This window comes from Ananas comosus, linkage group 10, assembly GCF_001540865.1.
Source record: "Ananas comosus cultivar F153 linkage group 10, ASM154086v1, whole genome shotgun sequence".
Lineage (NCBI taxonomy): Eukaryota > Viridiplantae > Streptophyta > Magnoliopsida > Poales > Bromeliaceae > Ananas > Ananas comosus.
Genome location: NC_033630.1, coordinates 13,051,706 through 13,069,217, shown reverse-complemented (window position 1 = coordinate 13,069,217; position 17,512 = coordinate 13,051,706). Strand labels below are relative to the sequence as shown.

The 17,512-nt window shown below is 36.1% G+C and overlaps 2 protein-coding genes across 6 annotated transcripts; one reads left to right on the top strand and one right to left on the bottom strand.

Moving 5' to 3' along the window:
* LOC109716456 (diphthine methyltransferase) lies at nucleotides 1,047–5,492 on the bottom strand. Of its 2 annotated transcripts, XR_002217928.1 has the most exons (4): nucleotides 5,185–5,492; nucleotides 4,274–4,596; nucleotides 2,530–3,327; nucleotides 1,047–1,779 (listed from the first exon to the last, which is right to left on the bottom strand). XR_002217928.1 is itself a non-coding variant. In XM_020241919.1 (3 exons), exons 2-3 carry the CDS (start codon nucleotides 4,593–4,595, stop codon nucleotides 2,612–2,614), a joined length of 1,038 nt encoding a protein of 345 aa, XP_020097508.1. In that variant the 5' UTR covers nucleotide 4,596; nucleotides 5,185–5,492; the 3' UTR covers nucleotides 2,261–2,611. The 2 variants fall into 2 exon arrangements, 1 of the variants encoding a protein (XP_020097508.1); XM_020241919.1 differs by lacking the exon at nucleotides 1,047–1,779 and having other exon boundaries at nucleotides 2,261–3,327.
* On the top strand, nucleotides 8,089–17,493 carry LOC109716038 (protein MICRORCHIDIA 6-like). 4 transcript variants are annotated; one of them, XM_020241313.1, is made up of 21 exons: nucleotides 8,089–8,156; nucleotides 8,934–9,236; nucleotides 9,337–9,411; nucleotides 9,498–9,532; nucleotides 9,620–9,698; nucleotides 9,987–10,076; nucleotides 10,154–10,229; nucleotides 10,332–10,410; nucleotides 10,568–10,702; nucleotides 11,498–11,596; nucleotides 12,253–12,339; nucleotides 12,416–12,562; nucleotides 12,693–12,785; nucleotides 13,592–13,643; nucleotides 13,793–13,904; nucleotides 14,671–14,780; nucleotides 14,890–15,012; nucleotides 15,101–15,210; nucleotides 16,206–16,279; nucleotides 16,549–16,591; nucleotides 16,973–17,493. In XM_020241313.1, exons 1-21 carry the CDS (start codon nucleotides 8,138–8,140, stop codon nucleotides 17,048–17,050), a joined length of 2,019 nt encoding a protein of 672 aa, XP_020096902.1. In that variant the 5' UTR covers nucleotides 8,089–8,137; the 3' UTR covers nucleotides 17,051–17,493. The 4 variants fall into 4 exon arrangements, 3 of the variants coding, with proteins under 3 accessions (XP_020096902.1, XP_020096903.1, XP_020096904.1); XR_002217817.1 differs by lacking the exon at nucleotides 16,973–17,493 and having other exon boundaries at nucleotides 16,202–16,279; nucleotides 16,549–16,573; XM_020241314.1 differs by lacking the exon at nucleotides 10,568–10,702.

Here is a 17,512-nt window from a genome sequence, read left to right as displayed (position 1 = left end):
GGTGTCATTTGTGCAAACAAGCGAGAGAATATAGAAGTGTTTACAACTTTTTAAGCTTATATGCAGTTAAAGAGACTGCGCTCCAACATGGTTGAAAGATGAGCTTGCATTATTCAGCAAAAACGATTAGTACGCATTCTGCTGAACCATTTATGCAAACACATATGTAGGGAACTTATTGCTGCTACACAGATTGAGACCCTTTGATCACTCTTGAAGCAAGTCCAAATAAAAGGACTATTGAAAGCATAGTGTTAATTTATTGCTTCTCCGCAGAAGAGCCGGAAAAGTAAAAGTGAGAGTATGAATCAATAGGAGTTCACCATTGCCAAAGTTGTGACTTGCCGGTTGGCCATGCATCAGGCAAAGCTCCAGAGTGTCTGCTGAAGCAAATTGCTACGACAAACTGACCAGTTTAGAGGTGCAGGCAGAGGTTCAAAAATGAAAACACAAAAAGCCAATCTTTCGCCTCCCCTCCAAACGTTTCTGCTCCTGCCAGAGTTAATGAATTGGAAGCTAGTGAAGATCTTGGGATCTGAGTGCAGGCCTTAAAATAGCTGTTTATAAGTTAAAAGCGTGAGACAAGAGGCTTGAATACACTAAAAAAGCTGCTGCATCAAAGTGCTCCTGTTTCTGGACCAGATCGGAAAATAAAATACAAGACAAAAATGTGTCCGAGCTCCTTTTATAGGAAATAGGGCAGGTCTCTCTATCATCCAACCAGGGTAACTAACTAATTTGCAAGCTTATCAGTACAGATCGGTCCTCATCAACACCCACATACAACCATGTAATTGCTGTCTTCTTTCTAATTTTTTAATTATAAAAATTACAATTCAGCTTCTGAAGTCCTTTGGCACCATCGTTTTCTTATTAAGTGCCAAGTCCTATAATTTTACCACAATTGTTTTGTTATTAAGAGCCAAGTCCTGTACTTCTACCGTTCGAGCTTACTTCTAACATTACTTCAAGTTGCTTCTAATTTTCTCAATGGTCGGTTTCTGCACAGGTTGCTATTATTTCATGAGTCTCATGCGCAACATGAATTCAATTTCGTATTCTCCTATTTCTATATATTTTTACTTTTACATAATTCTCTGAATTAAATTCCATGGTTTAGCAAACTCTCCCCCTAAGTTTCCTCATTTTTGCAAACAGCAACTATTAAACTTAACCATGCAATGCATTTACACTCATCTACAAGGTATGTAGATACGACGTAAGTAGCCACCGACCCACCAGCAGCCGGACGCAGAACTCAAAGAACTCTTCAGTAACACAGCAGAGCTCTTCTTTTTCTCAGCCCTGCTTTTCTAAATAATATTTTCTTCAATCAGTTGCATTTCTAGATGATATCGAGTTTCTACTATCAGTTGCATGTGTACATCACTTGCTTATGCTTAGATTTCTTCGCCTCTCCAATGACATCTATCCCAATTATCCCCTCCCTTCGCCTTGGTCAAACCCAATTACGGCCTTGATAGTCGATGATAATCTCCAAGGGGCCATCAAAATCAGTCCATCCGGTCCTTCTGATGCAAAGATAATGGTTTATGATGCTCAAAGCTAGCTGATGCAAGTTGAAGTGGAAGATATCTTGAAGCCAAACCTTTTCTTTTAACAAAAGTTACCTATTACTAACCCAAAGTTGGCTGTTGTGGCTTCCACTACCAAAGGCTAGAAATATGCGAAACAAAATTATCCTATAGAGTGTTTGTCAACTTCATTATTATCCTAGTAACAACTGCACTTCCGCACAACAATTACAGAATAATTAACCTGCACAACATATACAGCAAATTATCCAGTAGTAACAACTGACGATAGAAACAGAAATTAACTTCAGCAAATTTACAGATATCATGTAATTGAAATCATCCAAATCACAAGTTGATTCAGAAGGCAGAAGAAGTACTAAGACAATTTATGTGAGTGGCCGCAAAGGTAGCAGTCTGACAATGATGCTTGGCGGTAGGAAATGCCAATTTAACTGGGACCGTGCATATTGATTCGTTTATTAAGTTGCTAAATGAATAGTGATAGGAAAGAAACCTCCTGTGAGGTCTTTTTGGGGCATAGGGAAGGGATCCAAGATCCAAAACTAGATCATTGTATTGGGTAAGATCCATTTATGGCAATAATCCATTTTGAGCTGGCATCCTACTTGTCCACTTGTTTTTGTAGAGAAATTAGTTCCAGGTACAGTTATAACATCAATAACAAATGTGAATCTAAATAAATGGTCATACAGAGCATCATATTTACCAAAAACTTCTCACCATCCCATTATGATTGTAACTTCACATAGAGTGAATTTAATTGTTTAATTCGGAACAGAGAAAAATTGAACAGCAACTAAAAGGTTCCATGTTTGAGAAGTTAGCAAAATATATCAACAAGATCAACATACATATATGATCCACTCAGGAGCAAATTCCATCATCTACTTCAAAAAGTATATGGGCGATATAGGCTGCTTCCTAAAGCACGATTCAAGTAACTGCTCTATAGTAAATGCATAAAATTTACCTGAAGTGGAAGAATATCTTCATGAGCCAAGAGTGTATTCCATCTCATCAAGAAAAGTTGTCAAGTTACAGCACAAAATCATTCAACATATCAGGGTTTTTGGCTGCCAAATCCGGAGAAGGCGATCGTAAAATGAACAAGTAGCAGCTACTAAAGTCTTGGAACTCTGATTATCCAAGCACCCTCCTTTCTGCCAATCAGCTCCATATGCTAATGATTCGTGTTTGCTATATGTTTCAAGTAAACTAACATCTCCCTCTCCGATCTTCACAACAGCAAAACCACCATGCATGCATGCCGCCAGTACCAAACCAGAAATATATGGATGGTGTTTAATTCTCCAAACCCCTCCCCCCAAGTGAATAGATTTTTCATTTACAGGTTTTGTCGTTGATCTTATGTCCCACACTCTGAGGAATTCATCATAGCTTCCTGTCAGTAGAATATTCTGATCCAAAGGACTCTGAGTGATGCAACAAACGCCCATCTTGTGGGACTTTGCATTCTGAAACACTAAGCTGGATGGATTCTGACGCAAATCCCAACAGCTGAAATGACAGTCATCTGAACCGGCGTATAATAAGTGCTGGTGGAAGATATCAAAGGATGTAGCCCATAGCTCGAATTCATGAGCGAGCCAGGATTGTAATACATGCAACTGGGATTCCCTGAGAGAGATCACAGATATTGAACCATCTGAAAGACCAACAGAAATAGATTCTGCCACTGGTTCCCAGTCTACACATAAGCACATTGCCGAGCTGATCTTTTCTGTACAAATGTCTCTCAAGAAAATTCCTGCATTTATTTAATGATACTGATCATATACTTAAAATCAAAAAAAATATTATCAACATAATCAAGTGAAGAAATAAAAGTTTATTTCCTTTCTATTTTGACGAAGCAACAATATACTGAAGCTTGGAATAACCAACAGAAAGTATCAGCACAATGAAGGGCAAAGTAAAAGTTCTTTAAAAAAAAAAAAAAAAAAAAAAAAAACAACAAAGAGAGAACGTGATAACTAATGAACAATCATTTCCAGTAGGTATAGTCAATGACAATAATAACCNAAATCTGATGAAGCAATCAGGCATTGAAGCTGGGCATAACTAACAAAACCAACTCACAGTTTCTCAAAGGAAAGATCTAAGGTAAAATACACTGTTAGTCATTGAAGTTATCAGAAACTTCACTTAGGCAACCAAATTTCAATTTTTTGCAGTTGAATCACTGAAGTCTGAACTTTCACTTCGTGTTTCATCCAGTTACTCAATGAGATTCAGTTTAGTTTTCCTGATTGAGGCATGATGTCGTAGCTGATTTAACTACCACATTTTCTCCAAAAGATGATGCAGTGACAGCATGCACGGGTGATTCTTTTGCCAAACCACCTCAAGACTATAATGATTCAGCTGACTTGACCAGCACATCATCATTCCTTCAGGAAAACTACATGGAGTTTGATGGAATGATCAAGGTTGAAGGACTCAATAGCGACAATGTGAAGTTCGGGAACCTGAGTGAAACTTCACCGCAAGTTCAGTGACTAATGGAATACAGTAGCCAAAGATTTACATGATCTCAAGATGAGATAAAACCATATAAATTGTATGATTACACCCAACATCAAGCAAGTTTGAACAACAAAGGGTATTCATTATAAGTAGCACCAAAGTCGATTTGGTTCAGTAAAGTATTACAGTTGAAGAACTATTAAAGAGGAGTCGGAAAATGGTAGGACCTTGGTCTTCCGCCCCTTGATTTGATTGTAAAGCACGAAGAACTACGCATCCATCTGCGTCAGCTTGAGCAAGTAATGGATAACTGCTTCCTCCACTCGGGTTCCACTTGATGTCAAAAACACCAGCTGTCTGTACTCGATGGACTAATCCAAGCCCTGTTTCAGCATTCGTATCGAAAAGCGAGATGCTTCCGGTTCGATGTGGTTGCGTGCCCTCTTGTAGCGTATATGTTGCCGCAGCCAGAATGTGATGAAAAGGACTATGTGGGCAGAACTCAACAGCGTCAGCATTTCCATCTAATTGGCAACAGGCAATATCCATCCTACAATAGCATACAAAGGTGAATAGTTAGCACAAATACTCAGTTGGCCAACCAAAGCCATTAAAATTTCCTGAGGTTCACTTGGACCATGCTCTCACTCCCAAAAGTACCAGAAAATGTTTCACTGGTAGTCCGAGAAATAGTGCATAAAAACTTGCGCATAGACAACCATTATTGGACATCTAGCTAAAAGTCAAAATATCAGCTTGCTACCTTCCCCTTATAGCGAATTCTCCTGAAACGTTTCTAATCAAACAATCTTGAAATGATCCGTCAATAGAGCTGCTAATGGCAGAAAATTAGTGCTCAGGCCCAACCCGGCGGCAGCAAACTAAAATTTTAAAAAGTGGGCTCACTTCCCGAAGCTCTGATACCAAATAAATAATGGAGGTCTAAACAAAATGAGGTCGCCTCCGGCATGCTCTAGTGCGGCAATAGATGTCGTCGAAGTTCATATCAAATTTCGAACCACATGCTGAAATGAACTATAACGAGCAAAAGAGAAGAGTGTTTCCAGATTTGAACCCAAAATGGATTTTTTTTTTTTAAAAAAAAAAACTGATAATTGTCTGTTCAGTCCTTCCGCACCTGAATCCAAGAAAGTTGAGCGAAGTGGCGCAACTTGTGAATTTGCTGGGCAGCAAACCAAGCCTCAACAGCAGTCCAGACTTGGTTGGAAAGAGAGGCGAAGAGGGACTGCGACAGCAGCAGCAGCAGCAGCAGCAGCAGCAGCCAAAGAGAGGAAAGAGGAGGGGATGTCAGATTCAGAGAGAGAGAGAGAGAGAGCGCGGCAGATTAGAGAGGAAAAGGGGCGGCGCCAATCCAAGCGCAGGCGGGAGGAGGAGAAATGCCGCAGCCGGCAACAACAAAATAATTATTCCTCAGCCCATTAGGGCCGGCTGCGGCGTATTTAAGTTTATAACTATAAGTTAGCTGGGGTGGCCCAAGGCCCCAAATAAGGCCTGGAAACAACAGCCTGTTGTTTTTAGAACCTCGTCCCATATTAATATTACTTATTTTTAGCTATAAATAAATTCATTTCTTAAAAAATAAAATAAATTTAGGAAAAAAATAAACGAAACAACCATATCCTCCTTTTTTTTTTTTTAAATCTCTCTCAAAAAAAAAAAAATTCCGTCCATTTGCATTTTACGATGTCAAAAAACCTGAAATAAGAAAAAGAAGCTAATAACAACAAAAAAAAAAAAAAACCCAAAGATAAACAAAAAAAGAAGAAGGAGAGTTTTTAGAGTTTGCCTTGTTTAATTTTTTTTAAAAAAATTTAAATTTAGTTAAAAATAGAGAGTAACTGGGCTTTTAAAAAATAATAATAATAAAGGGTAGCATATTGAGCTGTATTAATTTACGAAACCGGCACGTACGTACAATATTTTTAGCTCTACATTACAGAAGTTCAGATTGCACTAACACAGTTACGTACAGGGCCAACCACTTAAGCGCTTATACATAATTACATGAAATTAGCAGTCGCTCTCAATTAATGTTCTCTCTTCGATTCTGATCTTGTCGTCGGTCATCGTCGCCGCCGCCACCGCCGACTACACTGATCTTGCCCTGATCGAGCAGCTGGTAGAACTCCCTGGTCCGCCTCTGGTTGTTCCAGTGATGCAGCTTCCACAAGTATCCCGCGAACAGCCCCAGGCTGATCCCGTAGAACATCTCCTTCACCACGTTCGGCGGCGGCTTCGGCCGTCTCGACGCGGCATGGCTCGCGATCTTCTGCGCACTCGACATGCCTTTTTGCCCCCGAATGCGTACTGCTAGCTGCACGGAAATTAATATCAAAACCTACTAGCTAGAGCAGAACTAATTTGTATTTAAGAACTAAGATATTATTTAGTTCTTAGCTACGTATTGCTAGTATACAGATACCACTCGCATGCGAACCAAGGGTTCATTACATTAAATTAATCTCGGCGAAGAAGAACAGACCTCTAGTTCTTCTGCATGCTCGGACTCGATCGCTCGAGGAAAGGGATCAGTCGAGAGATCTAGAAAAGCAAGCGGGAGAGGATGAAAATTAAGGTTGTCGACAAATTAATTACTAGACTAGACACGTTTTAGGAAAAGAGCAAGAGGAAGGAGAAGAAGAGCTAGTGGCAGATGCGGCACGTCTGATATATGTAGCAAGCGGCACCTGGCACAGCGAATGCATGCATGCAGTTGACGCGTGTTAATGCAAGTTGATATTAAGGTCCCAAAATAAAATTCGAGCAAAAACCATGCACCGTTATATATATTTTTGTATCTTTTGATAGACCTGCAAAAAAAAAAAAAAAAAAAAAAAAAAAAAAACATCGTTTGGTGATCTTGGACTGGTGTGTTGGGCTGAAGAGGACGTCAAAACCTAAATGGGTGGATGAAATTGTGAAGATAAATTTTAATTTCCAGCAATATAAATTTGCTAATTTCAAATATTAGTTATAAAAAAAATAAAAAATAACAAGACTAGTGATGATGAAATTGTAAGATTACAAGCCCATTTGGGTTGTAGGGCTAGCACTTCTCATTTGGTCATAAAACACTGTTTCATTTTCTTTATCCTCTTTTCTTAAACTCCAAAAATATCAAAATAATATTAAAAAATTCCAAATATTTATAGAAAAAATTTTAGAAATTGTGGAAAACCTACGGATTTCCTTGCAAAGGAAACGTTGAAAAATTTGTGGACTTACCTTGACGATGATACGTCGTATCTTTCGATATTACCGCCGCAAATGGAGCCGTGGATTGGTGGACAATCACCAAATCAAACTACTCTCATTTCTAATTTTTTGAATCATCGCATCTTAATTACAGCACTGATATCAAATTATTAGGATTTTCTATCTTAATGTGATGCCTCAGTTTAATTTATAGGGGGGTCATCTATTATATTACTTCTCTAGTCCTAGTACGATTAACTTTTTTAAACATGTGGGTTAATCATCATCCAAAATACTATAACTTATGTATAGGATTATTAATTTTATATTCTACATTTCTTCCTTCTTTAAATGCTGATGTTCTCGTGAGGCTTAAAAACACTCACAAATATTAGGCAATGTGAGGCTCGTCTCGCCAGTTTTAACCGATCTTGTGGGGAGCTGCGCGCGCTTCACCCACAACGACCGTCAGCTGTGAAGTCACACTCTGACTGCTATGTAACCTCAACTCGATCGAAACTTATTTCACACTTTCGGCTAGTGATTGGTTCTGATATCAACTGTGACACCTCACTTTCGAGAGGCATCACCCATCCGAAAACTACTCTAACCCTAGGACACTTACCATTTAACCTCTTAGACCTAGCAACTGCCTAAAATATTACACCCAAGTTAAGAGATTTATATATCACTATTATATCTTATATATTTGACCATTTCAAATCATACATTTAATGATAACAAAGATACAAAATCATTACGAGAAAATTAATGCTCACTTATTTAAGATTNTAGAAGGTGCATAGGCATAGCTATCCATAATTTCGTATCCACAGATTTTATGGGCTTGTTTGGATGCCGGAACAGGTTATCTGATGTTATCTGATGATAATGGTAATGTGTGTGTTATAGAATTTGATTTGTGAATGCAACCAAGAGAATAGATTTTTAGCTACAGTGAATAGTTAATAATTCCGGCTTCTCTGTTTTCGAGATGGCAAATTCCACTGACGAGGAGATTTGTCATATCATATTCTGTGAAACATAAATTAGAGGCAGGATATAAAATATATTTGATTGTAGGCATCCTTCCATAATCTCCATCTACTAATTACAAATTACAACATGCCCCTTGAGTAAATTGAAGATGCGTACTAAACAAGATATTCGTGGATCCGAATAGGCCCTGCTGATTTATAACTTAAGGTTCAGTTCATATTTCTAATTTCACCATTGCGACTTTTGTCGTCAGCGTCTGATTATTTTCTGAACTATTGACAAGAGCTTGGATTAGATTTTAGATTTGTTTTAAATGAAATTCTTTTGTTTGTCTATTATTTGTGGGATTTTACTTCTATAACCATTCTTCTTTCTTTCTTTCTTTCTTTCTTTCTCACTTTTTGAGATGAAAATTGTGTGTTTATACCTTCTACTTAATTAAAATTAATGCTATTATTTCCTTGCTTAAACTATGAATCTTCATTTGACTGGAATTGCCAAGTGCTGACATCTTCTGCATGCACTACTTATCAAATGATTCCTTAGATTTAGATGAAGCCCTTTAATCTCAGAACATGTAATATTTCTGGACACATGAAAAAGGCTTCAACAACTGTACATTTGATTTAATTATGTATTTCTCTCACTGATTGTGTTTATTTGTATGTGTAGCTCTTGGAATGAGCTTCGAGTGCTTTGTTGACTTATGCAGTGATGAAGAAACTGAAAATACAGAGCTTACAACTTGTAAGGAAACACGTCTAGTGCAAGAGAAAGCTAGGTCAAATGACAACTTAAAATTTGGAAGTTCAAAGGGAGTCATACCTTCTTCTTCATGGTTAATGGACCAAGAGAGTTTATCTGGTAATGAATTTCATGATCTTCCTACCTTACTCAATTCCATACCATTTTGCCGCCAATTCTGGAAAGCAGGAGACTATACAACCAGATCAAATTCTGTACCAGTCTCTCAAAGTGCGTACTACCTGGCTTCTAAGACATCCTATTTATCTGCCATGTATCCCATTAGTTTTGGTGGTTGTTTGTGACATTTGGTTTATTCCTGATGTTGTAGATGGCAAGAACCGCTTACGCATCCATCCCAAATTTCTCCACTCAAATGCTACTTCACAGAAGTGGGCTTTTGGTGGTGCGTTCCACTGTGGTTTCTGAACTGCCACTTGAAGTGACTGCTTTCTCTTGCAAATGATATAACTTGAATTTTTCATGTTTCAGCTATTGCAGAGCTGCTTGATAATGCAGTTGACGAGGTTTCGTCACCTTCTCTACCATTTAACCCCATATTTAAGTCCTGTTGCCTTTTTTTTCCCATTCTTCCTTTATTTTACATGAAATAGGTACAAAATGGAGCCACATTTGTTAAGGTAGATAGAATCACGAATTCTCGAGATGGAAATGATGCACTACTAGTACAAGGTATTCCCAGCATTTCTTGGTATTGTGAATGCATCCATTGATCTATCTGATCCCGTTATTGCAATAGAACTTTTTGGTCAAACTGTTAAGTCAGCCCACTAGTAATGTGGATTCTTAAAGTAAGTCCATTATGTTTAAATTACTTTAATTGCAAGAATCAAGCTTCTCTTTTTTCAATTACTTCAACTCAGTAGGTTTAGTTGAAACAAGTTAAACCAAGCAGACTTAATTGAAGGACCTACATTAGTTGACTGACTTCTTAGCTTGACCATATATTGTGTAAATTAGATGATGGAGGTGGAATGGGTCCGGAATCTTTGAGACGTTGCATGAGCTTTGGCTTTTCAGATAAGCATTCTGATTCTTTCATTGGACAGTGTAAGGATTCCTTCAGAAGGTTTAGATTATTTCCTCGTATATTGTAATTTGTACTTATTAGTTTACTTATCATTCAGATGGAAATGGCTTTAAAACCAGCACCATGAGGCTTGGAGCTGATGTTATTGTCTTTAGCCGAAGGATGAACAACAGGTTAGCGTTCTCTTAACTCGTATTTTAATTTTTTTTAAATGCCAATCTTTTCAGTTACTAACATATAATTTCATCATTGACGCATCATTTTCATGTCATTAGAACATTAACTCAAAGTGTCGGGCTTCTTTCGTATACATTTTTACAAAAAGCTGGTTATGATGATGTAATAGTACCGGTGGTAAGTTCTTTTACGTTTTGGTTAGTTTTCTGTCGTTTGTTTCATGGTATCCTCATTCTTCCATGTAAAATGCAGAACTTAAAGAATTTCCTTTGGGCATTGATGCTTTTATTGTAATGATTTTGCATATGGGTGCATCATTTTTTGCCTGCTGTAGGTGGATTATGAGTTTGATCCATCAACTGGTCTAGTTATGAGGTTACTTCCGCATGGTCAAAGGCATTTCTCTTCTAATTTGTCTGCTCTTTTAACATGGTCTCCCTTTGCTACAGAAGTTGAACTATTGAAACAAGTAAGTTGCAAATATATATATATATATATGTATATATATATGTATGTATATATGTATATATATATGTATGTATATATGTATATATATATGTATATATATATATATATGTATGTATATATATATATGTATGTATATATGTATGTATGTATGTATATATATATGTATGTATGTATATATGTATGTATGTATATATATATATATATATGTATGTATATATGTATATATATATATGTATATATATATGTATGTATGTATATATGTATGTATGTATATATATATGTATGTATGTATATATGTATGTATGTATATATGTATATATGTATGTATATATATATGTATGTATGTGCGTATGTATGTATGTATTATTGCGTGAACCAATTGTAGCATCTTGTTTACATCTTTAAGGTATTTTCTGTACATAACTATTCTTTGGTTTAATTTAAATAACATACATACATACGCACATACATACATATATATATACATACATATATACATATATACATACATACATATATACATATTATTGCGTGAACCAATTGTAGCATCTTGTTTACATCTTTAAGGTATTTTCTGTACATAACTATTCTTTGGTTTAATTTAAATAACATACTTTTGCAACTATATCTTGATTCACTTTTCCCTTTCTGCAATGAATTCCATTTTTCTTTGTTGCATTCCAAAACGTTTTAGTGCAAAAGGTGCAATTAGTGTACTTTATTGGTAATTCCTATTATTCTCATTTTCTCAAGTTATGCCGTCTTTAGGAAAACTTCCTTTTTTTATTTTGTGCAGTTTGACAACATAGGGCACCATGGCACAAAAATTATTGTATTCAATCTATGGTTCAATGATTCCGGGAAGATGGAACTGGATTTTATTTCTGATTTGGAGGTATAATTACCATCTTATCTTCCGGTGCATCTTTCTTGCTTTTGCAATTTTGTATATTCTCTTTATTTTTTGCAATTAGAATGCTCTTACACTCTATACGGAAATCAAATAATTTCCCACACAAAAGAAAGAAAGAAAGAGAGAACAAATGCAAAGACTACTGTGATTGAGAGAACTGAAAATGATCTAAATTTGCAAAAACAAAAAAGTCCAAATGTTCTAAATGAAAGGGATTTAATCAATGCTAAATCTCCTTGTAAAGCAACTAGAATGACTGGTTAACCTGGTGGCTGTATATTGTTCGGTAATCTCTCAATATGAAGACAGATTTAAGGATCTCTTAGTTTCATATATTTTAATTGTAAATTATCTGATTACTGAGAAATTTTGTTTTGGTGGTATCTGCCTAATTTTCTGCATCGTCCGTATAAATGCAATGCCTTCTAATGTACCTAACAATATAAGATATCCTTATCATTAATTCTATCACCTTTCATTTTAAAAATTTGATAAGTTGTAACATTGTAGTAATAATTTCCTGCTTTTGTCTTGCTAAATATAAGCTTTTATGCAGCCTTTTTTTCCTTATTATTGTTCTTTCTTCTTTCAAGAATGTGGACCTTGTTCTTTAGGGTGTTTTGATTTCCTGGTTGCAGGACATTATGATTACCGGAGCACCTTGTGGCAGGGCGAATATGTTAAGCGAGAAGCATATTGCTAATCGATATCGTTACTCTCTTCGCGTAAGTTAGAAACTCTTAGATTACACTTTCTCCATTTACAGGCTGTATTAAGCTTACTGTATGTGAACTTTTCCAGGTGTATGCATCTATATTATATCTGCATCTACCACAAAGCTTTAGAATAGTCTTGCGTGGACGAGATGTCACCCCTCATCACATAGTTGATGATCTCAAATTTCGTGAATGCATTAAATATAGACCGCAAATTTTGGGGAGCAAAGAGGTTGGTTCTTTTTGGTTACACATTCTATTGATTTTAGGTTGCTATTTTGTAAGACATATTTGTACAAGTGTGATTCTTTTGACTTTATGTATTAACTCTTCACATATTCTTTTCTCTTGTATCAAGTTAGGCCGAGGTCATTACCACGATTGGATTCTTAGATGGTGCTCCAAAGCTTAGTGTTCATGGATTTAATGTCTACCACAGAAACCGGCTTATATTGGTAGAAACAAGAAGGCAACTCATTTTTGGCTGCTCATTCCTTTTAAATATGTAGATCACTTTGTCAGTTCCATTTTGTTAGAATTTTCAATTTTGAAATCAATTATTTATCTTCTACATGGATTTCTCACCTGATAACTAACAATGCGGTTAAGAATTAATTCTGGTTAAAATGTATGGATTGTCCATATACTTTCCTATATGTCCGCTTGGTCCCTCTACTTCTCACTCAAACACTTTTCATAGTCTCTCATATTTTAGTTTATGCAAGCTACCAAACGCACAATCTAAAGAAGCTTAAGCTAGTTAAAAAGGAATCTGACTATGGATGAATCTCATTTTGTCTGTCACAAAAAGTTATTTGATTTCTGTCCTGTGATTCCTTTTTTTCTTATATGCCCTTTCAGTATTTCTTCATTAACATTACTTCCCTGGTATTTTCAAAATTGAAGTCCTTCCAATTACTGGTGCCATGCTACATACCAGTCATCCCTTGCTGAGCTTACAAATATCGAGCATTTCTTTGAGGCTACAATGACTTAAATCTCTTTTCTTTTTTTTTTTTAATGCTGGAAACATTAATATAAATGCATATTTTATCAGCTAATTACATACTTGAACTTCTCATAAATGAGGTTGCCAATTGTTTATCCAACTTCGTTCAATTTACTGCAATACAAATGTTATTATACAGCAGTTTGATAACTTTCTTTTTAATTATTTCACTTCCTTAGTTTGATAACTTTCTTCTAATTATTTCATTTCCTTAGTTTGATAACTTTTTTTGTAATATTTTCATTTCCTTAGCCCTTCTGGCGAGTGTTTGTTTTTACAAGAAAGAGAGGCAGAGGCATTGCTGGTAAGAAGCGCTTATGCCAAATTTTCCTTAGACAGTATTAAACTCCAAAGGATTCTTTTCTTTTTTTGTTTAATTTTTGCTGCTGAGGGAAGTTGAAGCTTTGGAACTTGGTGCAAATATTTAATACTACTGGTTCTATTACTTTACAGGAGTGTTAGAGGCAAATTTTATTAAGCCGACACATAATAAGCAAGACTTTGAGAAGTCAACCCTTTATCACAAACTCGAAATTCGCTTGAGAGATATGACGGCTGAATACTGGTGAATTTTATCTTAACTTGAATGTTTCTTTTGTTGTTTAGCAGTCTTTCATTTCCAGCCTTTGTTATGTTCCATCTTATATCTTTCATACAACTCTGTTGGAAGTTATTCTCTATGGTCTCACTTTAGAATAGCGTTAACCCAGCCACCAGGGTACTATACCATTGTGATGATGCTGGTTAGTTAATGTTATCATAGAACAGAGTTTGGCAAGAAGATATTGAATTTTTTTTTCTTTTGGTATTTTGCAAGCACAGGCTGAATTTTCTACTGCAAGAACAAACTTTTTTTCTTTCTATTTCTTGCACCAAAATGCCTGTCCATGTAAAGTTGGCTTCAGTAGTATATATTTTGTTCTGATGTCACCCAAGGAGACTTCAGTTTGAAGAAAAGAAAATCAATTATATCTTTTTCTCCCCAAAAAGAATGAGGCCATTTGTGTGTAATATGAGGAAAGCTTTGTAAAGCCTTGTCAGAGTCCTTTTTCTTCAGTGTTGATTCATTTATACCACACACCGACTGGTTGAAGATGTGAGTTTTTAGAGTATTTAGTTCATCAAAAAATATGATATGGAAAGTCTCCCTTCAGAGACCAACTTCTGCAGGACCATGACGGTTTATGTGATCGTTTTTTCTTGACTCCCTTATGCCTATTGAGAGTCAGGATTTTTCGTCTTAGTATCATATGTCATCATGCAAGCTAATCAGGAGCTTTCCATCCATGATAAAACCTTGTTTCTCATTATTTTTTATTTAAAATTTTCAGGAAGTATCATTGCCATTTGGTTGGTTATTCATCACCGGTGACTGGTGCTTCTCCTAAGAGGCCTCAGATAGGAACTGCCAATGAACTACAAGATGCCTCCAGTAACCATTGTATGCCATCTTCCTTTTCTAGCAGCCTTATGTGGGCAATATAGATGGCGTAAAACAAATTAATGTAACTAATACAGGTCTTTTATTGTGTGTTTGTATATGCTGATAGGCACTCCAGCTAACCTATCAAATGGCCTTTCAAGCAGCAGTACAGTAATAACTACATTAAATGGACAACCAAACTTGATGGCAATGCAAGTTTCCAACAGTTGCAAGGCTGATTCTCAAGCAGGTTTGTTTTAGTGTCGATTTCTGTAGCATGTCATACAGTCATAGTCCTTGACAGTATTTAATGTCTTGCCCTAGTATGATTCATACAGCATTTCATGGAAAAAGAAGCGCAAATCACGTAATCACAGCAGAAGTACCAAAGCGGCAGGCTGTTGCATTTGAACTTACAAGTGGAGTTGGTGGCAATCTCAAGATACAGGTTCGAAATGGGAATATATGAAAGCACTAGCATGCATATAAGGCCAGTATTAAAACATTAGAGAATTATTAAACGATTAGCATATTCTTCTGTGTGCATAGCGTCTGCTGGTTGGTGGTTGCATATTTCATGTATATAGGCATTATTATGCATTTTATGCTAGAAGTGGCGATAGTTAAAGCTTAATTTCCTTTCTGCTTCTAACTCGATATTTCATTTCGTGCTTAGGCCCTTGTTGCTTGTTAAATGAACAAAGCATATTAAGCATTTATGTGCGGTTGTTAGCCATTGGCCTTAAAATAAGGAGACAGGTAGGGTTTATTGACTAGCATTATCGATAATTGTCAGTTGTTGCATGTGTCTAGTTGTCTGCTAAAGAAGGAACTCTACTAAGGCTTAACTCAATGCTAGTTGGGGTTGGCACATCAAATAAATTAAGATCTGTCAATTATCTTTCCCTACCAAAATCGATCTATCAAATGGGTACTTTTTGTTATGCCATGCTCATTAATTTTTTTCCTAAACCTACGTCACGTCTTACTGTCTTATTAAACTTCTAAATCTGCACCAGAACATCACTAACACTTGTCTCTTTTATTTCACATTTATATTCATCGTTTATTTGGTGTGTAATCTGCCAAGATTATTATAAACTATGGAACATCAAAGCAAAGTTTACAAGTTAGGTGGATGTTTAATTGTCTTTTTCTTTTACATTTGTATTAGCCATTTGAGTATATAGCATCTATACTTGTCATATAAACGAAAGAGTTCTCTAATGCTGTCCCAACTTGTCCCAACATAGATGCAAATCACTCTTCTAGGGTTCTATTGAATGGCTTATGAGCGTTGTTACTTGATTATATAGAATCATGTAGTAAAATATTTCCAATTTTCTGTGTTTTAGAGAATTACGACCTACAGATTAGCAATAAGAGTTTCTTTTCAAAGTTGAATATAATCTTTGTAATTTCTCTCCTCATTTTTGGAGGCAGCATTCATCTGATGGGCAGAGGCAAATGCAAGAGATTATTACCATGATGCATGTAAATAAGAAGCTACGTGAACGGTGAGTAAAATCTACTTTGCAGCATCGAATTTCTCTTATCCAGGGCGGAAGTTCATAAAGAGTGTATTTTGTCTGTCTCGGTTTATTATTTGATGTGAGCCATTGATAGTGAATAGATAATGAGCATTCATGTTTCTCTTTCTTATATTTTACATTGTAGTGGCTGAATATTGAAATTCTAATTTTTTTTGCTTGCCAGCAATATTTCAACTTTGACTCTGTCCCTCTCTCTCTGTCACCCCCTCAATATTTATCTTCTATTTCCATAGGTGCTTGGAATACGAAATAGCTCAGAAGCAGCTGCTTCTTAAGGTAACATCTTGGATAAACAGTGCTAATGCCACGTTTTCTAGTTCCATGTTTAAGTTGTTGAAGTATGTAGATAACTCTTATGGATGAAATTACGATCAGGTTTCAGGTTCTAAAATGATTCGATAGGAATTCTAGGGGTGAAATTGAAACTTGGGTGGAACTTCAGGGACTATATCTCTAAGAATTGGACATGAAATTTCTATAGGGATATAATGAGATAGTCAGCCAGTTATAAATAAAAATTATTTAGAGCGCCTTCAAATTTCAAGTTCGACTCTGGCTGATTCTACATTTTGCCACTTTGGTTTGGACAGAAGTTTGTGTGTTACTTTACTCTTACATTAGGTTTTCCATATTAAAAATGCATTTTTACTTTAACAGGTGGAAATGCTTAAAAATGAGCTCCAAGAGGTCCAATGGACTTACAAAATCCTAATGGGTGATCTTTTAAAAGTGTAGGCTGGGGGAGTTCGTCACAGAGGTGGTATTTTGCATCTTCATCTGATTTTATATATATGTATATATATATATTAGCGTGATAGGGAGACACAGCATGATGAAATTTTTGGTGGTCTTTTGCAAGTTGTAAATGATGGTTAGGATACATGGATATAGGACTCAGATATTTGTGAGGCTACTATGCTTTTTGAAGCAAATACTCCCAACTTGTGGGCCCTTAGATCCTTAGGGTTTACTAGTTGGTGATGATAATAGAATAGATCCAAGGGTCCAAAAGTTGAAAGTCGGTGCTTCTAAAAGCACCATAGCTCGACTCCTATGATATTGACCACAGGCACAAGAATGAAGATTGAGTTTCTTCTCATGGCCATCTCCCCTGGTTCTCATGGGATTGTAACAAGTCAATTTCTTTTGGATGTACTATCTTTTCCATATTTTGGTCATGATCTGAATGTTTAATTA

What these genes read in the sequence shown, in the direction of transcription:
- LOC109716456 (XM_020241919.1), bottom strand. Translation starts at nt 4,595, where the DNA reads ATGGATATTGCCTGTTGCCAATTAGATGGAAATGCTGACGCTGTTGAG. An exon ending in TCAAGGGGCGGAAGACCAAG is followed by an intron (nt 3,328 to 4,273) that starts GTCCTACCATTT and finishes AAATAAATGCAG; the next exon opens with GAATTTTCTTGAGAGACATT.
- LOC109716038 (XM_020241313.1), top strand. An exon ending in CAAGGCTGATTCTCAAGCAG is followed by an intron (nt 15,013 to 15,100) that starts GTTTGTTTTAGT and finishes TGATTCATACAG; the next exon opens with CATTTCATGGAAAAAGAAGC. An exon ending in AATAAGAAGCTACGTGAACG is followed by an intron (nt 16,280 to 16,548) that starts GTGAGTAAAATC and finishes CTATTTCCATAG; the next exon opens with GTGCTTGGAATACGAAATAG.